Genomic DNA, 26,218 nt, shown 5'->3' with positions numbered 1-26,218 from the left:
GCAGTCAAGGAGTGTGTGTGCAAAATTTGGCATGGATGGGGGCAACGGTTGTGGAGATATGAGCAGGGCAAAAGTGTGACGGACTCACTCACTCACTCACTCACTCACTCACTCACTCACTCACTGACAGACAGACAGCCTGTGGAGGTTTTGGTAGTAAATGCGACCTACAGTCGCAATCAACATGGATCAGGAAGATTTTGGAAAAACACATTTTTGCCCTATTTGTGGAGATAAGCCACCTACGGTCGCTTATCTCCCGATTAGGGAGTCTTACTGGTATTAATACCGCTAAAATGAAAATGTCTTTGTGTCAAAAGTAATCAACAAACTATTCTTTAAAAATGGCCACAATACTCAAACATCGGCCACAATATCCTCTGCTCCATTTAGTTTTGTTTTATTTCATAGAATCAGATTCTTAGAATCCTGCAGGTCCATCCTTTATTGTTGATGTAACAAAAACGTATAATAACAAAAAGAATTGTGAAAATAAAGGGATATTTCAATTAAAAAGTTTTCTCCATTCAGTATTTAGATATTTGATATTATTTTAATCAGACATGCCCCCTTCCTATACAAACCCATTGTAACTTCAAACTCCATTTTAACCATGTTAGATTCTGCGAAAACACCCGTCCTTGGTTCTGATGACTCATACTAATACGTGAGGGGGCCATATTTTTCTGATAACTTTTTTCATTTATTTGACAGATCTTTTTATTGTATTCTTTTTTTTTTTTTTTCATTTTCCAAAACAATTATCTAAAATAATTGGGGAAAAAAAAGTCATTGAAAAAACACAGCCAGTTTGAGTCACCAGAACCAAGGACAGGTGCTTTTGATGAATCATGGTTATGGAGTTTAAAGTTACAATGGGTTTGTATTGGAAGTGGGTGTATCAAATATCTAAATATCGAATCAAGCAACTTAAAAACTCTCCAGGGTGCTCCCAAAAGCCTAGCTGAATTTTTTAGCTGAAATGTTTACCATTGAGCTAGGAGAGCCGGCCTGCTTGCTCGGGGATAAATGTAATAAATGTTTTTGTTTTCAGATCCTGTGTCTAGGTTTGACATGATCAATAGGTAGGCTATAGGCCTACCAAACAGGAGAGCAGAGAGACAAACAGATCTACAGATTCCCTAGGCAAAATTATGTTTTATCCTGTATACCAGCATTGGTTTTTATTATAATAATAATCTATATTTGTCAAACGTTCGTTATTAATGTAGGTATTAGGGAAATAAATTGGCCTCTAAATATGTCTACATTACTAGACTTCATTTATAAATTGGTAGGCTATCAAAGTATTCTGGTTTAGCCTAGATTTGAGTGTATTCTATTTGCACTTTAAACTTACTTGCCTGGTAGACCTAAACTAGAAAGTTATAGATGTCTCTTCTTTGCTTTTTCTACATGTGTATAATAAGTTGCCTTCAGTATGGTTCAAAATCAAGACCAAAAACATAGCTATGGGCTACTGTATGTTTTAGTATGACAAGGCTTGGGTAATTTAATTGTGTCAAGCAGCTGGCCCTTCATTGAACCAATTAGTCTACAGGTAACCGGTAGTCGGTAGCCAACGTCATCTTTCCACCAGTTTGGTCTTGGTGCAGGGCTGAGGAGGTTTGCATGTGGACAACAGTGACTGTGAATTAGTTTAACTGCATGTTGAAGAATTCGTAGCCAACATTCACTGAACCGAAAAGAGGCATAGGCTATTTTCATTGTACATTCCGCCACTTATTTAGCTCCAGACAGTTGTGGGCTAAATCTTGTAGAATTGCCATGGCAGATGAAAAAGCACCACTTCTGAACTATCGACTCACCCTCAGCAGGGAGTCTGTCAATGCGTCCAGGGTGACTGTGGAGAAAGACGGTCGTGCTTCACAAGGCAAAACACCTGAGAAACTTGGAGTAATTTTTGGAGTGGTTATTCCGACTTTACTGTCTATGTTTAGCGTGGTTGTCTTCCTGCGAATAGGTGAGTATGTATGACTGTTGGACACCACACCAGTCTGCTGTTATTTGACGCGTGTGTCCAAATAACAACTTGGCTAGTGTCCGCCTACTGCTGTATCCGGTGTTTTGTACACCCACATTCACGCACTGTTTCCGTATCTGATCTAGACCGGATCAGCAAAGAGCCAGTCTAACTATTAGTGAAGTTCAACTATATTCATAATGGCATAATTACTGATTCAAGAATTAAAACAACATTTTAATTAAGTTAACTATAGCTTACCGACACTCTAAACTATTTTAATCCATATAGAAATAGAGGAATCATTATTATTATGTTTTATTGCTTATTTGCTTGTGTCCCTATCAGCCCGTCCCAGGCATTTTCATTTCTCCTGACTGTGCTGTGGTTGTTCAGGACAGGTTTAGCCCCAGGAAGCTGGATTGTGTGAGCTCACCTGTGAAAAATATTTGACTATTGTCTTTTTCTTTTCTTTTTCCCCCCCTTTTTTAATATATTTTGAATCTGAATTTGTGAAACTAAACTTGAAAGTGTCCATTAGTCATCATAATGGTAGATTATTCCTATTTAATAATGTTCAGATAAGTTATTTTAGAGCCAAGTAATCCTGTTAGCCTTGGTGCAATATACTGTACTCCCATCTGAACTCTAGTTTCTAGAATGCAGACCATCTCACTGATGGACTGTCATTGTATACAAAACCAAAACATTCCTTCCTTGTTTTAGTATTCTTTTATGCTTTTTTGCAATAAATTCAATGTGAGCTTTTTTGTATTACCGGTATATTAAAGTTAACATGTACATTTCCAATTTTATCATCATGTAGTTTGAACAACTATTTCTAACTTTAATTCACCAAACTAATATTGGACCTAGGGTAGCTTTGCTATTTAATTTTCTTCCAGCATGAAGAACTAGTTGGTAGCTTGAAAAGCTACTGCTATGCCTTCAAAGTGGCTTTTTGTAAAGCCATTTAATCTTGTCCGTCTGTCTGACTGTCTCTCTTTAGGATTTGTGGTAGGACAAGCGGGACTCTACCAATCCATTGTTATGTTCTTGGTGGCATATTTCATCATCATCATGACTGTACTGTCTGTCTGTGCTATATCCACCAATGGAGCTTTAGATGCTGGAGGGGCCTATTGTATCCTTTAACCTAGACAATGTACTCAGTAGAGTGCATCAGGACTCGGAGGCATGCTCTAATACTTTCTCTCCATCTCTCTCTCTGACATAAGACAGCTCAGACTGAGTTTAATGTGTGTGGACATTAAGACTGAAATAATAGTGTGGCGTGTGATTACCATTTGTACATAAACTATGTATTCTGTCCACCTACTCTTAATACATTAATGTATTTTCATGTATCATCATTTTAAATAAGATGCTGAGATATTACAGGGGAAAACATGATGTGGTGGAGATAATTGTCTCAAGCCTTTGTCCCTTTATGTTTGGAACTTTTTCAAATGTTTAAATGTATCACTGCCCTACTGCTCCCAATTTCCATACACGTATAAGTATAAATCATCACTGTGACTTTTCTCAGCTTGGATACTCAGACATGATAAGTCGAGCCCTGGGCCCAGAGTTTGGTGGCAGTATTGGGCTCATGTTTTTCTTTGCCAATGTGTGTGGCAGTGCCTTCTACATTTTGGGACTGGTTGAAGCTATCACCTCCGCCTATGCCATACCAGAAGGTAAGGTGCATTGAGGACAAAGGGAAAATCTCAAGGGTTGTGCATATGTACTCAGATTTTATTCACACTTTGTCTTCTTCCTTCCCCAACTATACTTCAGATCTTGAGGCAAATCTAGCAGGTCCTTACCAGGTGTTGCCATCTGGATACTGGTGGCATGTGCTGTATGGCACTGTCCTGCTCTTCCTGTGTCTCATCGTGTGCCTGGTGGGGCTCAGTAAAGTATTTTAAAGTAGTAAAGGATCATCCATGGGATTTTGTTTTGTGTTGTTAATCATTTTCCCCTTTTTCTAATCTTTTTTTAAATTTACACAAGAATAGTTTTAATTAAAAAATGATTATGCCCTAGCCTTGCACACACTTTTTACTCGGTGAAAGTGGTTTGTCGTTTCAGGTGGGCGCTCACATCTATGCCAAAGCCACATTTGTCATCTTCATCATTGTCACCACCGTGCTGGCTTCAATCTTGATCAGCTTCTTCATTGTGAAGCCCCATGGTGTGATCCTGCCCAGACACTCTGGTGTCAACGCTACAGGACAGATCGGTGCCAATTACACACGCCTTTGGCTCCGTACCCTAGAGAGCAACCTATGGCGTAGGTGTTATTATTCTGTCACATGCATTGATTTGGTATTTTATTAATGCTCTTTGTCTATTCAAGCAACCTGGTGTTTGTAGTGTACATCAGTGGTTCTCAATCTTTTAAGGCTGCAACCCCCAAAATAATCATTATTTAACTGGTGACCCCCCACCCTGACGAGCACTAAGAGTTGAGGCATTACATTTTGTATAACACGGTTCCATTGTGAAAATAGCCGATCTACATGCAACACGAGGCGTTGGAAGCATGTAGATCTGTTATTTTCACAATTTCTGCCGCTAACATTTGACAATTTGGCCAATGTTGTATTAAAAAGTCCATAAATTGTTACTTTAGAAATGTGCAGATACCCTCTCTGTGCAGATACTGTTGAGAGAGAAAACAATGTTACTCATTAAGTTAATCACCTGGGGACCCCCCAAAACCGACCCACAGGTTGAGAACCATTGGTGTACATAACTTATTTATAGCCCTCATCATTGTATTGTCCTTGACTTGTCATCTCTGACCTGCTGTGTCTTAATGCAGTCTATAGCTGTGGTGATTGAGAATATTACTTATCCCTGCTGTCTTCCTTCCTATAAATAACCCTGCCACTCTCTCCAGCTGACTACACAGTGGACTACACCACTGGAGCTATGATGAGCTTCACCACAGTGTTTGCTGTCATGTTCAATGGCTGCACCGGCATCATGGCTGGATCCAACATGTCAGGTGAGAAGACAGATGGGGCATGATAACCTGTAAATATGAGCCCTTGGTGAAAAGATTTGTTTTCTTTTCAAGGGGGGATTGGAGAAATTGATATACAGAAATGAGAGAGAAAGACATACAGACCTTCCTGGCTTTCTTCCTTCCTTTATTGATCCCGTAGGAGATCATGTCATGGGATTATAGCAGTTATGAAACAGGCCAGTTACAGAAAAATAGATACATCTATGAGTAACACATAATGCTAGTAATAGAAAATAAGAGTTGGAAGATCGTAACACATATTGGGTCTAAGAGAGTATAGTGAGGGATATTTGTGTGTTTGTGTTCGCTGTGTGCAGGTGATCTTAAAAACCCCAGCTACTCTATCCCAAGGGGGACGCTTGCAGCGGTTGTCATAACCTTCATTACATACAATCTGATGAGTGTGCTTGCAGCCTCGTCCTGTGACCGGTGAGATACACATGCAACATGGGCTGCAACTAACAATTATTATCAAATGATTAATCTGTAAATATTTATTTATTTTTGATTAATCTATACACTTTAATTAAGATCATGAAATCCCTCACAAAAAACATACAGTAATCCTGGTCTCTCTAGGGGAAAGGAACTAGTGGGAGTAATGTGTTCCTTCCACACGCTATGTCCCACTGGGTGAAAAAACAGGTTGCAAAAAAAAATTCATGAAATGACACCACAAGTTATCTGAAACCAATAGTCAAAAACCTAACTTTTCAACAGTTTTAATTGGCACATAATCTTTTTTTTTTTTACTTCACTTAATTTGTTTATTTGTACGAGACAATGCATGTTAATGAACATTTGATACATGTACGTGAACAGTCAGCTGAACATGGTCTCATGTAAACATAAGGCTTTTAGTTTGGAGCTCATTTCCATCCATTGTCGATGAATTGCAAGATGCATCCAATTGCTCACTAAAATTTGATTTTCTGTCCATCAATGATTTGATTAGTTGAGTCACTCCTCCAACATGTCTGAAGTTTGAATCATATTTGAATTTGTGAGTAACATTCTTCTTGTCTTCATCTGACAAGATGCTCTGCAGTGCAACCAAAACGGTGTCACAAATATACTGTATAATCAACATATTCACTAACGAGGTTCAGTGATGTAATCCGTTCTTTGCCTGGAGTGCTCAACGTGGGTACAGAGAGCTCTCACTGGAGTTGCGTCCTTCATACTCTCTTAGTTGCCTCCTCCAAAAAGACTACAGTTTCCTGGGGGATATCAACGTTTGGAAGCCCCTGGTCACGATAGGCATCTACTCCTCCACCATGTCTGCGGCCATGAGTAACCTCATTGGAGCCTCCCGTGTCCTCTACGCCCTGTCCAAAGATAATCTGTTTGGTGAGATACCATCTCTCTCTGTCCTCCACTAATATACAGTTTTGTTCCATGCATTGGTGTGGCAAAAGAGGGTTCTTGTTAGCCTTGACTAAAGGGTTTGTTTTAACCTGGGGCAAGTTGAGCCACAGGACCTTCTTTTTAATAAGTCAACATTTTATGTCCCTTTGTCATAGATACTTACTCATGATTTTACATTTAGATTTTACTGCTATCCCGTTTTGTCGTGTTTCCAGGACAACTTGGACAAAGTGGCTCTTCCCTCTCAGCCTAAACAGACAAAACACACATCTGGTTACAGGAATGATCTTCATTTAACTTAAGAATAAATATTTATTTTGCAGCCATCTTGTCACCAGCTGTTTTTGAGTGATTTAAATGAAATATAATCTGTCACAAGGAGGAAAGTATAATTGTGAAGCTGAGTCAGTACTGTAATTGTGGCAAACCATCTGCTCCAAATAAGAGGCCAGCGTCTCAAAAATGTGAGACATTGACACGTCTCATTTTCATAGAGCAGACAGCATTTGCTTGAGAAGCATCACATGACACATTCTGCACCGGCTGTGAGGAAAACGGTCAAAACTACAGACATCTAGGATACCAGGACTACCTTTTACTTTTTTCTATAATTTTCAGAAATGGGTAGAATTGGCTGTTTTGCCGGTTGCCAGCCCGGGCGGGGCAGTCCTGAAATGAAACATTAGGTTGTGTTGGTAGTTTCTGAGTATGTGTCTTGTTTAACAATGACAGTGAGATACTTGTTGCACTAACTAGCATTGACTGCTTTGGTCTCTTTTTGTAAGACACTTTATGTATATATACTTATATTTAATTCGCCCCCTCTATTGATGCACCTTCTCTTTTTTGGTACTGTACTGCTCTTGTTTTTACTCTTATCTATTTTTTCCTACTTCTCTGTAACTTTGTAAATAACTGTATACTGCTGTGCTACAACTGGACAACTAAATTTCCCCCTTGGGATAATAAAGGTATCTATCTATCTATTTCAATGAAACTTAGAGTGGTGTCATAAACCCCCAGTCCAATCAACATCTCAAGGTTCGGTTGCTCGCCTACAAGACATTCATAGTCATTTCAAGTCTTCACTCAGCTTGATGTGCATGTGATAAATTGGTAGCTATAAATATGCAACAATGTCAAATATCGATATTTGTATGCAAGACAAGTATAAAGAGAATACAATTCTAGATACACTGTGGGAAATACATCAAGTGGGATCAACAAGCAAAATGTATGTCTTAATGGCAAAAAATGTATTCAGAGGGACTTTGCTAGTTCTTGTGCAATTCTTTGTAGACTGAGGATAGATGGATATCTGCAGAAATTTCAAGGCCTGGCTGGGGACCTATTTTTTGCGTAGGTAATGCATACAACCTTTAATCAATGGTGGAAATGTCATGTTGTCTCCCCCATTTACCATCTCAGGCATTTGCTAAATCACATCCGGAAATAAATTGGCACAAAAACGAATAACAAACCAAAATGTAATGACTAAAAGTAATACTTTTGGGCTTTGGGATCAATATAGGCTGACTCGGTTGCTGTGAGCTTTATTGTCATACCCAAGCCAATGGCTTTACTGTTGTCTACAGGTGGGGTCCTTGCTTTGGCGAGGAAAACATCTCTGAGTGGGAACCCCTGGGCCTCAGTTCTCATCTCCTGGGCCCTAGCACAGGTACACAATTATGTCAATGTTAGACCTGGCAGTTTTCAGTTACTTGTGTATCATGAAGTTTAGAATTACTCCACATTGGATCTACTTAGTCAGACCTTCCCTGTATCTTAACATGGCATCAACTCATGCACATTTGCTCATTTGAATTACTTATTCAGTTGAGTTCTAATGCTCATTCCATTTGTGGTAAATTTTCCCTACCATTAGGTGGTGCTGTTCGCTGAGAAACTGAACACCATTGCTGGCATTGTAACAATCTTCTTCTTGCTGGTCTATGCTGCTGTGGACCTGGCCTGTTTGGCCCTGGAATGGGCATCAGCACCCAACTTCAGGTGCAGTTAAAAAAAAAACATACTGTAACTGTGTAGAACAGCAAAAAACGGTACGCTTGTGGATAAGAATAAATGTTACATTAGTGCTCATTGGAAAACAGGAAAAGAAATTATTAAGCATGAAAAGAAGACAATATGATGCAATGTTGCCCTTCAAGTATTATCAAGTATCAAAACATCAAGAATAATTGTTTTCTTAACTTATTGTAGGTCAAGCCTGGAATAGTCAAGATATAGAAGTGGGAAATGATGTAACAACGAAAATGCATAATTTGAGTTGAATTTAAAAACTTTTCTCAACTTTGATTTGTAGCCATTCACACAGCACTGTATTTACATGTAGCATGTTGCCACTTACTCGACTGAAAACAGGTAGATGACAAACTCCAGTTACTGTTTCTAAACCTTGCTGTATTCAAGACGGGTGTCTCAGGCACTGTACTGTATATCCAAAGAGGATTGGATATTTAAAGGACTCTTTTGGTCCCAATAAAATAGTTTTAGTATTAAAAAAAGTTAAAGCTCTATATTCTGATTGTAATCATTCCTATAATGTTAAGAAACAGCTGGTCCCATCTCTCCAGCTCTTTAGTAAACAGAAAATAATTTTGACATAATTGCAGACATTGTGATCCTTATGAAAACTTTGGATGAACCGCCTGTTCTTTCTCTCCGGTGTTTAGACCTTCATTCCGTTTTTTCACTTGGCATACATGTGTCCTTGGCATCCTGGGCTGCTTGGTGATGATGTTCCTGATCAGTGCCATCTATGCCTCTGCCAGCATAGCATTCATGCTGCTGCTCTTCCTGCTCATACACTACCTCTGTCCCACCAACAACTGGGGCTACATCAGCCAGGCCCTTATCTTCCACCAGGTACAGACTCCATGCAGCATCTACATTCTATTGTAGCAACAGGTAGTGCTAGAATATCATAGCTGTGACCTTTTAATGTCAAACAGTTACTTTTCATGAAATGGAAGGAAAAAAAATCAGTGTTCCATTGGATCAATTGTAGTTATTTAGTCACAAGATCTTGTTAATACTTTGACTTTACCACTTAACTTTGAAATTAAAAAAAAATATATCAGCCTTTCTGCTATTTTCGCTACTTTTGCACAACACACTTGTAGGACAATGTAGCGCATCAATTTAAATAAAAACATGAACATTTTGGGGCGCCTGCTGGCCTAGCGGTCCAGGTGCATTCCACATAGGCTCAGATGCCTGACAGTGTGTTGTGGGTTCGAAACCTGATCCCGACGACCTTTGCTGCATGTCACCATTTCTCTCTCCATTTCCTGTCAGTGTACTGTCCTATCAATAAAAGCATAAAATAGACAAAAAAACAACAACAAAAAAAAACATAAAAAGTTTAATTAGCTGTCGCCCCGGCATCAGCTAATGGGGATCCATTCATTAAACAATAAAAAGCAGTTATAAGTTGTACTATCCTTCAACTCCCCTGCTCTCTGTTCTCTCAGGTGCGCAAGTACTTATTGATGCTAGATGTGCGCAAGGACCACGTCAAGTTCTGGAGACCTCAGGTGCTTCTGATGGTGGCTAACCCACGCAGTTGTACAGGTCTTATCACCTTCATCAATGACCTGAAGAAAGGTGGCCTCTTTGTCCTGGGCCATGTCCAGCTGGGGTTACTGGGTAAGTGTAGGGTTGCAACTATCCACATTTACTTATTTTCTCTTACATTTTTTGATTCATTGAAAAATTCTTCTTTTTCTTCATATCAACGAATCAATGTTAAATCGATTAATCTGATTAACCACTTTAACCAATAGTGAAAATAGCTCACTGGCTATTTTAACAGAAACCACAGCTGAAGGTATTAACATGAACATTAGATGTGCTTCATTAAGGTGTTACTGTGTGCCTGTGCCTTTATGGACAGCTCCTGTACAGTTAACTTAAAGGTGATACACCATGAAATTTCACTTTTCCTATTTTAAAACCTTTTTTTGGGGTCCCACTAGCACCTTCTATCCTCACAAAGTCCCATTTCTGACCGATGTGTCTTTCTCTGGTTTTGAGAAGGCGAAGGTTAAAAGTATCCCACGGGTTCTCAAATCAGGCTGTTCAGATTTGCTGCCGATTGTGACGTCATCTGCCGATTGTGATGTCATCACAAAAAAAAGAAAAAATCAAAAAAATATTTTTTTTCAAAAAAAAAAAAAAAAATTCAAAAACATTTTTTTTTTTCAAAAGGATTTTGGGTGGGGTGGCGCAGTTCAGGCCAAAGGTGGTACTGCAGCTGAAATGCTCTGAGAGCCATTAAAAAATGAGAGAGGCTCTCTATTCAGGAGTGGTAATTTAGCCTCAAACCTTTTGAAAAACGTTTTTGGGACATAAACAATATGACATAAATACTTTTTAAATGCATGGAGCTATGAGTTCCGATGAGAAGGCATGTGGCCGCCGCCACCATCAGTGTGTGTGAATGGGTGAATGTGTTGCATATTTGCATGTTTTGGGTTATTGCGACCGTAGGTCGCATTTACTATCAAAACCTGCACAAACTGTGAGTGAGTCCGTCAGTCCGTCCGTCAGTCTGTCTGTCACACCTCACACGTCACACTTTTTCCCTGCTTATATCTCCGCAACCGTTGCCCCGATCCATGCCAAATTTTGCACACACGTTCCTTGGCTGCCAAACTACAAGCTCCAGGGACCCCCAGGTCCCTGGGGGACCCCCAGATGTAAAAAATGACCAAATGCGCAAACATGACCAAATGACCACCCCAACGGGGCTGCTCACGGGGAATTCCCGGGGACCACCGACTCCTGGTGCTCCAGAACGGATGCAAAAGTGGTGGCGCCCCCAGTGGAGGACCCCCTACACTGCAGCTCACATAAAATGCCGTAACTCCGGCTAGGAGCGACCGGGACAGCCGGGGCCGGTACCTATTCGTCCGCCTTGCCGGCGCGGAGACCCCACCCCTCATTTCTCACATGGCCCTCTTCTAGCGCCACCATGAGGCCGATTCTTGCAAAACACATTTTTGGACACTGCTCCTACAATTTTCGCCCTAAAATCACGCAAATCGGTACACAGTATGTCTACACTCATCCCATCAACATGAATCTGTCCCATATAGCGCCACCTCCAGGCCGATTTTTAAAAACACATTTTTGGACACTGCTCCCACAGATTTTGCCCTAAAATCACGAAAATCACTACACAGTATGTCTACACTCATGTCATCAACATGGATCAGGAAGATTTTGGCAAAACACATTTTTGCCCTATTTGTGGAGATAAGTGACCTACGGTCGCTTATCTCCCGATTAGGGAGCCTTACTGGTAATAGCTGACTACTATTGCACTATATAAATGCAGACCATTTACCATTTTCCATGATGGCATACAGGCACCTAAATGAAACATACCTACAATTAGCATTCTTACATTCAACTGCATTTACCTGTGATAATGGCCACTGTGGAAAGGGTACCTTGTTTTATCAGAGGGACTGTGATTGTTGAATACATGAGATTTTGTGACATGTGGGAAAGGTTTTAAAGTATAGTATATTTTGTGTGTAGATGGGTTGCCCACTGATCCTCTGCAGAGCTGTTATGACTCGTGGTTGTCATTGGTGGATCATCTGAACATCAAGGCCTTTGTAAACCTGACCCTGGCTGACTCTGTCAGACACGGAGTCCAGAACCTGCTCTTCATCACTGGCTTCGGTGAGAAAGTTTACCACTTTTCTGTAGCATTTTAGTTTTTATCATTACATAATCATCACCATCAATTTTGTGTCAACGTTTCCCTGAGCAAGATGCCTAATCCCTAACTGAATTTCCCCCATGGGATCTCGACAATCTTTTATGACAATCTGTTATTTTTGTTCACACTGTTGAAGAGGCTCTAATTACAAAGATTTCACTGCCTGCAGTGTTGCCACAGCTTTATTGTAAGTGCATGTGACAAATAAAACCTTGCTACCTTTAGGTGGGATGAGGCCAAACACGCTTGTCCTAGGTTTCTATGATGACTGTGCCCCACAAGACCACCTGGAAGGAAAAAGCCTGAGCCCAAACGACGCCAGTGGAGAACAACGGCTGTCCTTCCCAAATCTGAGACGTGTTTGGGAAAACAAACACCTCCAGTCAGAGGAATATGTGTCTGTGATCGCCGATGCCATCAAAATGGGGAAGAATGTGTCTCTTGGCCGCTACTTTGACGAGTTCAACAGGGAAGAGGTTGTGGGGCCAGGCCTCAAGTTCTGGGCTCGTGGTCGCAGGATGGGGCCATTTGTTGATGTGTGGCCTCTGAACCTCCTTCGACCAGACAACTGTGGCTATGTTGACACCTGCTCACTCTTCCTGCTGCAGCTGGCCTCCGTGCTCCATGAGTCCCGTGCCTGGAAGCAGACTCGACTCCGCCTCTTCCTGTGTGTGGAAGCTGGCTGGAGCCTGCTGGCGGAGGAGCAGGAGAAGCTAAGGCGAATGCTGAAGGAACTGAGGATCTCAGCCCAGGTTGAGACTGTGGCCTGGGACCAGGTGGTGGCGCTTCACTGGCAGAGGAGACAAGAGAACGAGCCGGGGAGCAGGGAACCTGATGGACAAGTTGAGAAGGAAGTGGAGTTGATGGAAGAGGAGCAGAAGGAGGAGGCGGTAGAGGATAATATACAGAGGTTCCCCAACAACGCTGCTCAGCTCACAGATGAATACATCTCTGCAGTCAACAGTTTAATTCGTCAGCATGGGGCCCCGCCTCCTGCTGTGCGTTTCCTGTACTTGCCTCGCCCGCCAGCCGACACGAACCGCTACCAGGCCTACCTGCACCAGCTGGATCTGTTGAGTCGAGACCTGGGACCCACACTACTCATCCATGGGATCACTCCTGTGGTCACCACACAACTCTAGTCTCCAGGGGACTATGTATGACATCCATCAGCATTTGAAATATTTGTGTATTGTCAGTAAGGAAAAATAATAAACAAACATACTTTATACCACAGATTTTGTGACATATGATTTCAGGAGAACCAAAAAGCTGTTGAACGATACTCTTACGTCTTCTCAATTTAATAGATTTAGTTTTTTCACAGAAACTGAGATTGATGTATTTAAACTAATACTGATGAATAACTAAGTCTTACCTGTCACCTGCAGGGGACGGTATATGCTCATAACAAGTTACACCATATCCAAGATTCAATAATTGATACATTTATTACCACATAAATGAAACAAGGATTGGCTTTTGTTTTGGTGTGTGCTCAGGTTAAACAAACTACTACAATAAAAATGCACAGCATAAACAAACATACTAAAAATGATTAAAACCATTCTGGTGCATAAAAATGCCACGAGGTCACGGTATGTTCATGGCCAACTATTCTGGGCATTTCATAATAGGTAAACATTACAGTAGATGAAAATAGTTTGGAAATATAGAAATATAGGGTTTAAGTTCCTTCCTGTAAGAGGTTTGTTCCATACCACACTAAGAGGATTTGAGAACACACTATAATAGCTATTATGTGTCACATCCCTTCCTTGATACCTGCAACTTTTTGTCTGCGGTGGAAAAAAGGTGGTGGGCTTTCTGCACAATATGGAGAAATCTAGGCTTGGGGTTTTGACAACTAGATGGGACTAGTTAGGACCAGTGAGTTAGTAGCCATAGTAATGTTTTATGATGGCTCGCCTAAATGTCCCTTTGGTTACCTCTGCCTCTATGCACTTAGCACAGAACTGCAGACTCTGTGGCACCATGGCACCACAGCATGCTCCTTTTGAAGGATGTGAAGGCAGAAACTGGGCCTGGGACTTGTACTTGAAGTCATGTGCATTTGAAGGATGCATTTGAAGGTCGGTTAAGGGTGCCTGTCAGCAGGATTGTTGACCTATTAGTAATATTGGGCTGTTGCTAACTTGCTACACAGGTGCTACGTCCTCCTAGGGAAGCTACTCCCTGGCCTGAACAGCAGCAGCAGATGATTGCATGTGTATTGGAGGAGGTGGCACATTGGTTCAATAACATCCTTAGGACCAACCATTTGTACTTGGTCTTGGTCCCTTGGTCTTTGAAGGCCCTGTTCCACCTTCACTGGCAAGTGGAAAGATGGAGTTCCCAGATTTATATTTCGTAAACTAATACTTTACCAAAAATACCTGATCTACAAGCTCAGAACGCATCACAACACAATACGTTGTATTCTTGTAGAGCTGCTATTTTTGCCTAATGTTACCTCAGAATAGGGACGCTAGGGGGCAAGTGGTTAATTCGTATAAATTAGGCTTGATTGAATCACTTCCGACCAGTCACAGGCCGTGGGAGTGACAAGTGCTAATGCAGGAGCAGAATTATTAACTATAGAAAAGCTATTACCCGATGACACTGACCTGATTTATATAATGGGATATTTAGTTTTTTAGTAATACAGAGGATGTAAATGGAGAATGAGGAAGCAAGAATAAATAAATATGAAATTAATACACACACCTTGTTCGACTAGACAAGACAAGACAAGACAAGACATGACATGACATGTAAAATACGTATTAATTGTGACAGTGATGTGTGCCATTGTGTCAGCTGTACTAGGTGTAGTTCCATATGTGTTGATCATTTTTAGATTAGGTGTGTAAGGAATGTAGATCTGTCAGCCTGTGATGGCATTGTTTGAGTAATGGAGCTCAAAGAGTTGCAGAGTGGCGTACTAAATGCAATTAAATTATTGCGTGTTACAATTCTACATAATGCTTTTCACAGCATGAGTAAAACGTATGCCCCAATAATAATTCATATACAATCTGATGCAGTACATTTTTAAAATGCATCCATCTCTCTGTGTCCGGTGCACTCATTGTCACGCCTCCCAAGATCATGTGTACCTAATTTGTTGGAGATTGATGGTGAAGATTGAAAAATCTGGTTTGATTGAAATGTTTGCTTTTTGCTCTGCATTGTAGAGGCCCCTCATCGTGGATGTTCTTGCGTGCTGGAGGTTTAGCCTGCATTCATTTGGAAATTCAATGTGGCCTGTGGCCCAATACTTTTGTGCCCCTGGAGTTTGACTCTATGACCTATGGTTCAAGAACTCTTGAACAGGCCAAACCGTAGCACCTCCATGAGGCAGGAAAATGGGGGGACTTCCTTGGCCAACGGCGTTTAATGGTTCATAGATAGAATATAGATAGTTTATTTTCGGCTTGAACAGCTCACAAGTGAACATAATATTTTTTCTGTAGAGGCACCATCATTTTCTTCTGTAGAGGCACCCACATCATACGTCATGAATTTGCTCATATGGCCACAGATGGGCTGGTAATTCGAGGGTGGCAGGAGGGTTGTCAATGTTAGTTCTTAACCTGTTGTGTTTCACACTGCCTTTAGACTGTAGGCCCTGTGAAGCATCTCCACTGTGAACGCCAATCACTGCCAGGCCAATCATAGGCCAATTAGAGGCACTTGTTGGCTTGTCAGGTTAGCCTGACATGCCCTCAAAGAATCAGAATGGAGGGAAAAGGGACAGTTGCTTTTTCAAAGGGGATTCTGGAACACAACAACGGCAAAATGAAAATATGAATTTCATGTTGTTGCCCAAATATGTAACTTGAGCCAAAAATGACCCAACAAGTAGCTCAGCTACCTGATGAGTTACACAAAAATGAATGTAGCTCAGCTACAAGCAAGTTACAACAAAATGTAGCTCAGTTATGTAACTCGGCTTCATGTAACTTTAGCTTCCCCAACACTGCCCATCGCTGATGTCATCAATGACATCATAGACTGGCCTAGATTCCATATTTGGGCATGCCTGACACTCCATATATGGGCATAAAAGGAACTCAGGCAAACAGATACAGCAATCTCCACATATGGGCATAAAAGGAACACACACAGACGCTACAACGGGTACTTTGACATTAAGTACAATGGTTATTGCATAACTGGGTGGATCATGCATTTCCAACTTGCATCGTTCCAGACTAGACTAGCATCGTTCCAATGGGCACTGGTCTATCAGGAATATCTGACCTATATGTTATGTACAGAACACATTATTTCGCTCTACTCATATGAGGAATATTTCAATATCTGACCGTTTTTCTTGTTTTTTCTATCTCTATTCGTCTTCCCTCTCTTGTATGAACAATACATTTACCCACTTCTTTACACCTGTAAAGCGGTTATGTGACAATAAAGTTGAAGTTCAGTTGAAGGTGTGTGTGATCAGCATCTGTGGAACATAATTGTTTTTGGAGGAACTGCCAAGTGTAATTTCCTCAACTCATGATGTAGCCTACTGCAACCGGAACATTAAAACAGGAAGAAGCTAGTGGCAATTCGCCAAACATCCCATCCCATCCTGGAATCCCAGAGTGAGGCTCATGCCTGCAGCTAACAAGTGAAATGATTTTATGTCACATCCACTCGCTGTGTTGTCAGATCCACAGCCTCTGTCTCAGGGGTGCAGAAAGTGATGTAATCTACTGTGTTGAGACAATGGACCATATTCCCCCGCAGGCCATGTTTGCATTTTGCATTGAAAAAACAGGTTGGCAAGCATTAACTTAACTAGAAGCTTGTTTGGGCGGCTAAGGCCCTGCCAAGGCCCTGCTTGGCTTTACTAATTTACATACGTTTTATGCCCATATATGGAGATCCCTGTCCCAATGTCATCAATATTAAGGACATATTTGGGAATGCCCATATATGGGCATGTTTTGACATAACAGTGTTGACTATCATGCAGGGGTCTCCATATATGGGTAACTGGTCCGATATACATCACTGGCCAGATGGCCAAGAATATCAGCATGTCGCCCTGAGGCGTCTTACTAGTAATAAACTTGCTCCCTACGGTCGCAACCAAACTGGTATAGTGATACAGTCATGTCCCCAAACCCCTTCTGTGAAATCCAGTTGGGAAGGGTTGGATCTTGGATGCTAAAGGATGATGCATCACTGCAGCCTGTCCTGTTCAAAAAGGAGCCTGCACCAAAAGCAGTAAGAGATCTCACCCATCTCTACTCCAATGATAAGGATTGGTAGAAAAGTTGCAAGTAGAAAGTGCCAATGTCTGTCTGCAGAATTGTGTTGCACAGAATATTGCTCCTGTATTTACATTGACTGTCCTAAAGCCAGGTGTGACAACTGAATGGTTATAATCAGCCAAGAACAATTTAATACAACTAGCCTACATAATAATACAAGGTTTCTCAATTTAACATTTATCTTTGAATAGATAGCCTATGCATATCACATCTAAAATTACAGTAGTAGGAGATAACATGATTTACATTTCTAGTATGTGTCATTTTTCTTTTGACTGTGATGGAATTTTGGATCATATTCCATATGGATAAACAGTTTTCCCCAATCATAATAAAATACTCCACACAATGAATGAGACCACACCGGAGAATATGCGTTTTTGTGTTGAAGTTTAGTCAGAGTTCAAAGTACTGTACAAGTACAGTATAGCAAAATCACCCATCGTAAGCTCTCTGAGTACAAAGCATAATGATTTCACATATATAGTTGAATGTGTACAGCATAAAATACATTAGTCACATTATGATTGGACCATTAAACATAACATGGATGGGATGTTGTTGTGACTGAGTCTCATGGACTCAGAAGCCAAGGATGTAGAATGTTTTGGCTTTCCATTATCCCGTGTCCGGGACACTTTGACATTTCGCCGGTCAATCTTTCTGTCCCTGGAGTGGGGCAGATTCTCGTCTCGTGCATTAGTTATCAGATCAAAACATCATGGCATTGACTTTTAACACTGAGAATGATATCTATACCATGTTAAACAACAATAACATATTGTACTATCAATTCCCTCCTGAGATAGCATTTGAAGTGTTAAATGTCAAGGCAGCATAAACAACAAGGGAAGAAAACATGGGTTAAACTTTTTTTTTTTTTAAGGTATTAGAAACAGAACATAATAATTGAACAATTTAAGTCAAAAACATTTCGATAGTTTTTGAAGAGTAGAGTCAAAAGAACTGTATATTTCCAAAGGTATTTAAATCAGAATATCATAATTGAACTTTGTTTTTGTTTTTTTAAGTAGAGGTAAAAGATTTTTATTGTCTTAATTATTAATTATTATATATATGTATTTTACAAAGGTTCAATGTGTCGAAGATTGATTGGAAATTATCCATGTCAAGCAAGATAAAAACACATCAGCATCACGCTCCCGGGTGGTTATTACAATTTGGGGCCGATTTTAGTCAAAACAAGACGAACTTGACTCTTTACCATAATTTAGGTTAAAGACAAAAGCATTCAAAATGTATTTAGACAGCATCCGAAAATCAGCCGTTTGGCGGTCATAATTCGTACACCTCCGAGGTTACCTTTAGGTAATCAGTGGTCTTAATTGTCCCTGCAGGTTGGGGACATTTATAGTGAGGTGTCAAACCGGAGCCGCCTTAAAGCCAACTGTCTATTCCTCCTTACTGGCTTTTGTCCGAGTCAAGGTCTTAAAGAAAACTTTACAGCGGGAAAACGTGTGTGATGCAGTTTCATACTCACGAAATACATATGGATTTTTCAATCATCCTTTTTGACATTTCCACTTTGGACAGACATGCAGTGAAGTATGTGTCTGTCAACTCATTCTCAATTATCATCTCAAAATATCTTTATCTGTAAGACAAGGGAAAAGACAGGGACAAATCAATCCATAATGTAAGGCTGTATAAGGTATTTATATATAGAAATTAAATTGAAATGTTTAGATACATCACCAAAAGAGGACACAAGTTGTGTCAGTTTGTTCTGTTAGGGGAAACAGATTAACCCTGTTGAGGATTGGAATCAACTTCAATAAGGTGAAATATATTTAAATGGGATGAAATGAAAACAAAATGAAATATGAAAATATGAAATCAGAAAATGAAATATGAATTCAGAAAATGAAAATATGAAAGAAATAAAATTAAATGAAAAAATATTAATTCTAAATATTAATTCTCCAAACACATTCCCTCCCGTTTGCCACAGCCAAAAATATTGGGTGTGACAAAAATTGTTTTGTTTGGAGGATAATTTGTTAAAATATGGTTAAATGAGAAACAGATGGTACCGAGGTACAGTAGGGTACCGAGGTACAGTAAAGGACAATGACTCTGCTCACTGTCAGAGTTAGAGTGAGCTTCCAGGCCTGTGAGGGGGGAAGTGTACCATACAATAGTTAGCGAGGCCTGTTTAAAGCCTCTCTAACCAGAAAATGAATGAAACTTTAAAGAAATAAAAATAAGAAAAATTAAATAGAAACACATAACATAATCATAATGTCTTTTTTTTTTTTTTTCATAATGTGTAATCCCGTATAAGCCCAGTAGGGTTGTAATAATTGTGGAATTTGACTGAACGGGTTTGAATGGAGCCCAGCCATCTAAATTGTTTTTGGAACCGTCTCAGCCTGCTTTTACTCAAGTAAAGAGGATAAAGTATTACCAAAAATAAACCAACATGAGAAATTAAAGGTTGAGTAAAGCAGGGCTAGGCCTCTTCCATCCTTAACCCATACTGCAGTTTATGTGTTAAGAATGGTAAAAGTAAATGTTTTTGGTTCATGTCCATAAGGTGTGGTTTAAAAGAACAAGGTTCAGTTGTTACACAGGAAATAGTGTTTTTCACGACAAAACAGAAGGACAGAAGAAAACCTGTAAAAAAAAATAAAAAAATTGAAATAAAACAGTCAGTCAGTCAGTCAGTCAGTCAAGTTGGTTAGCGAGTGTAGTGGAGTTTTCCACTATACCTGTCTATCCAGGTCGATTCCATCCTGTCATAATAATGAAATAACTTAAGTAAAAATAATCCCTGTCACCTGTCATTGAAAAAAAAAAAAAATTAAGGCAGAGGGAGAAAAACCAAAGACAGATTCAAATATAACCCCAGTGCATTGTTATCAAGTCCTGTTTTGGAATGTAAACAGTAGATTATACAGAACAAGAGCGAATGAAACCCCTTTTGAGAGAGAAGGAGAGACAGAGAGACAGTCATATGTGTAAATAATTCCTAGTTTTGCAAACCAGGCAAGTAAGTGGGTTAGACCAAAAACAAAAAGAAAGTGAGACCCTTTTTGAGTGGTGGGAAGACAAAACAAGCTGGAATAAAATATCATAAAAGATGTGTTATATTATTAGGAGCATCACATAGAAACATATTGAAATAAACCCAAACGTTGGTTGTTATCAGTCCTAGATTGGACTTGGAAGGCAAGTGGATTTAGTCATAATAAGAGAGCCCTTTTGAGAGAGGGAGAGAGAGAGAGCAAGGTCACACAGAAACTGAAATAGGCACCCTGACTGAGAAGCGGCTCGTGGCCTCTCAAGGTGAAAATAAGAAAAATGAAATAAAAAAACAATTCCAGCCCCTCATATTTTTTTTTTCAAAATAAAACAATAATAAACCATAAACCAAAATGTAAGTATCGGTCAAGCGAGCGCGGGCAAGCAGCAAGCCAGCAGCATAAGCGAGATGCACAGAACACATGAGCACTGCTCACTTCATACTTGGTTTGATTTTTTAGTTTCCCTTTTTTTTTTCATAATAGTTGTAACCCGGGGAGGAAAAGGGGATTAGAGATGATTAGACAGAGACAGATTATCAAAAACATTTAACACACAGGTTTGTCAGTCAGAACTTGATTTTTCTTTTTTTTTCTTTCCAGAAGTCGTACTTAGTCAAAAGTAAACAAAATATATAGTACCATTATCTCGGGGCGTCCCAAGGGTCAAGAGTGTTTGTTCTTTTCGGGACATTGTAATCCATGAAAGTCACGTAGCAGATCGACAAGCTCACAACGTGCCCCATCGCGTTGTGAGTGAAAGGCCAGCCAGGTTCGGCTGGGGGGGGGGGGCTCTGTCAAGCCCTTCAGCATCTTGAAAACATTGCTTGCGTCCTCTGTTCCTTCCTGATGAGGTTCGAACATCCAGTGGCAAATAATGTCCGATTTCTCCACAGCTCCGCACATATCCATTGACATGTTCCAGGAAAAGTTTTAGGCAGTGTTGATAACTGGGAGTTCCCGATGATCTTCCAGAGTGATGTGAGGTCCGGGTTAAAAAAAAGGTTCTAGGTTTAGATTGTAACATCTCATCCGTGTGTGTCCAGGATTTACACGATAAAAACACTGCTTCTCGGAGCAGGGGCTTCTTTAGCTTGAATGGTCATGTTTCTTTAAAAATGTTCTTGGGAGCACTGAGATAAAAAGCTCCTGTATTCAACATCTCAGAGTGGCCTGAGACGGAAATTAAAAATAAAATAAGATAAGACGAAAACGAAGCTTAAAGCATGAAGATTTCCGTCAGAACGTTCGGTTCTAGAGCATAAAGTGAAATCTCCTAATTAAAATAACCACGCTATTTCTTATGTGATTAAGTGGCTCTAATCAGCCGTATTGGGTTATCGTACTGGCCGAAGAGACATTCCTTCAGAACAAAATATGTTCTGGCCCCAAATAAAAAGATTTCTTCTCAAGAACTTCTTGAAACAGCCGTTCTAGAGCATAAAATGAAATCTATATTGAAGTCTCGTACTGATACAAACCCAACCTTAGACAAGCAATCTCCGTGGCCAAACGGCTGCTATGTCCTCAAAACATGTAACAAAAAGCGACAAAAACAATAGACTACAAAACATTAAACAATAAAAACGCAGCTGTGTTAAGAGCTAGCTAGACTCTTAAGACAGCAGGTATAAACGTATGACCTGGGTTCTGTTGAATTAGGACAGTGTGTGAGAATGAAGCCCGCCTCTCAAGTCTCTGTGAGAGAAACTGTCTGTGTCCGGTCCCTGGTGTGGAACGCTGTGCCAGAGCCAACCCTGGCTGCCTCCATTTCGGCTTTCTTCAGACCGTTGTGAGATTTTATCGATATGTTGATGTGGGAGAGAGTCATCATATCCGAATTCCTTTCTCCATATGGGCAAAAATGGTGCAATTGTGGGGCACCTAGAAACAACCGGTTTCATTTCCTCATTGTCTATCTTAGCCATTAAAGCTGTTATCAGTTCATTCCCCAAGCTTTGGAGAGAGGCTTCAAGCTCAAAAATGGTGCAATTGTTCCGTTTGTAAAAAGGTTGTTTAGATTTCGGCAGGTGTTTTCTGCCTCCCTGTGCTCGGGGCGTCCCAAGGTAATTTCTCCTCGCGCAGGAGGAAAAAACGTGTGGGAGATAGTCCTTTCCGTGGGAGTCAGGGGAAACGTCTGATAATATCCCCGGCTGGTTGTTAACTGGTTCTAGCAGCGGAAGAGACCAATATCTCCTCGGAGCTAATCCGGCAATCGAATGGACCATTTGATGGAATTTTGGATCATATTCCATATGGATAAACAGTTTTCCCCAATCATAATAAAATACTCCACACAATGAATGAGACCACACCGGAGAATATGCGTTTTTGTGTTGAAGTTTAGTCAGAGTTCAAAGTACTGTACAAGTACAGTATAGCAAAATCACCCATCGTAAGCTCTCTGAGTACAAAGCATAATGATTTCACATATATAGTTGAATGTGTACAGCATAAAATACATTAGTCACATTATGATTGGACCATTAAACATAACATGGATGGGATGTTGTTGTGACTGAGTCTCATGGACTCAGAAGCCAAGGATGTAGAATGTTTTGGCTTTCCATTATCCCGTGTCCGGGACACTTTGACATTTCGCCGGTCAATCTTTCTGTCCCTGGAGTGGGGCAGATTCTCGTCTCGTGCATTAGTTATCAGATCAAAACATCATGGCATTGACTTTTAACACTGAGAATGATATCTATACCATGTTAAACAACAATAACATATTGTACTATCAGACTGAGACTCAAAATTAAATCAACATACAAACCGACAATAGTACAACATTGTATAACAACAGTTTAGATAACAGTCTGTGAGCTAACCACATGCATGGCATGCATTTACTATGAGCCAGTGTTTGTCGTCGTGGTATTCCACGTGAAGGGGGTGACATCCTTACATAAAATGACTGACAGCGCGACGAGCCAGTCACCAGTCATTTCCGTGTCATTTCCATGGTGACGACGCTCATCTCAGGCAATGAACGCAGAGCAAGCGAGGGACGGGGAGGAGTCAGGATTGGAATGAGGCAGAGGTAATCTCTACTCTAGCGATGTCTGGGTGTGGGTGCATGGGCACTGGTTTATTCACTGTTGTTCACTCACTGGGGAAACCTGAGCGTAGGAGCAGCGTGTCAAACCGTCTGCTGACAGACTGCGCGTTCCTTATCACCGGGTGATGATGACCATGGTCTGTCTGATGGTCATCATCACCTACGGAGTTCGCGGACAGAAGCTCAACTAAGCGCGTCAGGATCCCGAGCTTTTTGGGGTACATAGGAAGGATTTAACGCTCCTGGTGGTTCTAGAGGCAGGTTAGTGCAAGAGATGTCTTGTGTCTAGCATTGAATTACGTTTGCAATGCATTACTTGCAATCAATGTATTATGTATAGTTTATATTTTTCTTTAATTGTTCTGTAAATGACTACATAATAAGAGGCACGTGTTTTTAACGTGCATCGCTCCACACATGTGATAAAGCATATAGGCTATAAAGGGGCGTTGCATAACTCTGTCAGTGCAGTGTGGGTCAAATACGGTCAGTAGACTACAGAGTGCGAAACCCTGTCATGACTCATGAACAAATGTAAATAAGCTATTACGCTTGTTTTAAGTCATGTCACTCACATTGCAGTGCGTACACAGGCAGCAGTATAAATATTATATTCATGTCCATTATGAAAGCAGCAATATCAATTAACAACAGTGACAAAGCAAGTTGAAGTTGTAACTGCAGATTTACAGAAGTATTATTGTTACAAGGCTATTTTCATCCAGGCACCCACTTTGAGCAACCCTGGACTAGACAGGAAAACAAGTGCAGAGAGATGAAACACACAAGACAAAACAGAAATCGGAATCAAACTCGGGTCCTTGCGGACCACAGGGGCCTCATAGTCTGTGCACTGACTGGCTGATCCACCAGACAACCCCCTCCATCTCTGTTGTTCTAAAGGCGCAGGGCTCATCACCAAGACTGATGGACATTTTAATAGATATTTTATTTTTGCCACAGACAAAAAATCTATAACACTTTACTATAAGGTACAATTAAAGTAATACACTTAGTTAATGCTCAACTAACACTTTATTCCTGATTAACTAATAGTCCTACATCAGTTAATCATGAATTCATCATGAAACATCAAGTAATGTTGGAATAGCTATTACTTAACTAACTTAATCTATCAGTAGTTAAGACTATGTTAGTTAATAGTTAACATCAACCATATTACGGATGGTTTGTAGATCTGTTTTTTTCTGGTCAATTCTATGCCCAGGATGAGTGCTATTTTACCAGAACATATCCACGGGTTTCCAACGCCCCATAGTGCATTGCGCAGACGTTACCGAGCTTCCGGCGCCGCAGCCGAGTGTGAACAAGCTCACAACCAAGCCCCCAGAACGGCTTGTAAATATTGAAGCAGCCGCCCTACTGGCCAAAGCTGGAATTTCAGGCGGGGTGAAACATACATGCACGAGCATAAGAGCGCGGCGCTGGGGTCTACAATAGGGTTCAATGGACGTCGACTTCGTTCGTGACGTCATTCGTGACGTTTGGCTCCACTGCGTAGTGGAGCCATTCCCCAGAATGCACCTGGATTAGCTACATGCTAGCACGTAGCCGTTGCTTCAAAACGCCACTGAGCACTTGCATTGAAATGATAGTGGGGGCTATGGAAGTTCTTTTGCACAAAAATTCAATAATATATGCGTCAATGAAATAAATAAATGCGTCAATGAAATAAATAAATAACACAATGATATAAATAAATAACACAATGAAATAAATACAAAATACAACTAAATAAATAAATGTTTTTTTCAAAATAGTATTATGTTTTATATTTAATTGCGTTTTCTATTTATTTCTTTGTGTTTTTTATATATATCATTGTGACTTTTCAATTCAACAATGTTTTATTTCATGATGCCACATTTAGCTATATCATCAAGCCTTAACAGCCCAAAATTTAAATAAATGAATAATGCAATGAATTATATAAAAAACGCAATGAAATAAATAAAAAACACAATGATATAAATAGATCATACAATTAAATAAATATATACGTTTTTTTTATGTTATTGTGTTTTTTATTTAATTTTGCTTTTATTTATTTCATTGTGTTATTTATTTATTTCATTGTGCTATTTATTTATTTCATTGTGTTATTTATTTATTTCATGTTGTATTGCACACTATGCAATGATTTGCTTCGGTGTCTGTCAATCAACAGCAATGGCTTGGGGCGGGACCTCTTTTTATTTCATAAGGACTGCCTTTACGCATTTCCCTCTGCTGCTTTAACATGACAAGCGCTTGACTTCGGTGTCTGTCAATCAAAAGGAACGGGGCGGGAACATAGGGGGGGGGTTTGGTCACATGGACCAATAGGAGCCGCCGCTAGTTATCATGCTTACCATGGCTCCAACATGGCGGAGACCAACGGAGAGGAATAAAAGTCACACACACACACACACACACACACACACACACACACACCCCCCCCCCGCACATCTCGTTGTGAGCTTGTAGATCGGCTATTTTTCGCTGTTTGGTGACCAATCCCGACCCTCCGCGGGTCGTTCTGGGTTGTTCTGGCTGCATGGGGTCTGTTATCAAATTATATCGTTGGCCCAAACATGGAACAAGGCGCACTTGCGCACGAGTCCACGACGCTGTCTGTCTGTCTGTCTGTCTGTCTGTCTGTCTGTCTGTCTGTCTGTCTGTCT

The 26,218-nt window shown here is 40.4% G+C and overlaps 2 protein-coding genes across 6 annotated transcripts in view; both read left to right on the top strand.

Annotated features, from left to right (window-relative positions):
- Positions 1-3,548: 3,548 nt before the first annotated feature.
- Positions 3,549-13,286, top strand: LOC308285548 (solute carrier family 12 member 9-like; the record flags this gene model as incomplete). Its single annotated transcript, XM_080726333.1, has 12 exons — positions 3,549-3,684; positions 3,785-3,891; positions 4,079-4,280; positions 4,893-5,000; positions 5,339-5,450; positions 6,214-6,371; positions 7,985-8,067; positions 8,275-8,399; positions 9,083-9,275; positions 9,884-10,058; positions 11,958-12,104; positions 12,370-13,286. The coding sequence occupies 12 exons, from the start codon at positions 3,549-3,551 to the stop codon at positions 13,284-13,286; spliced, it is 2,463 nt and encodes an 820-aa protein (XP_080582459.1).
- Positions 13,287-23,581: 10,295 nt separating this feature from the next.
- per2 (period circadian clock 2) overlaps positions 23,582-26,218 on the top strand; it is a 43,531-nt gene continuing 40,894 nt past the window's right edge. For 4 of the 5 annotated variants that reach the window (XM_080726330.1, XM_080726331.1, XM_080726327.1 and 1 more), the window contains exon 1: positions 23,582-23,795. The gene's annotated coding sequence lies outside the window, so the exon portion shown is untranslated. The remainder of the gene's footprint in view (positions 23,796-26,218) is intronic. The other variant, XM_080726329.1, reaches the window with a different exon arrangement.

The sequence above is a fragment of the Nannobrachium achirus genome (genome assembly GCF_963921795.1).
Source record: "Nannobrachium achirus genome assembly, chromosome: 5".
NCBI lineage: Eukaryota > Metazoa > Chordata > Actinopteri > Myctophiformes > Myctophidae > Nannobrachium > Nannobrachium achirus.
Note: the sequence above shows the minus strand (reverse complement) of the source record. Positions and strands in the feature narration are given on the sequence as shown.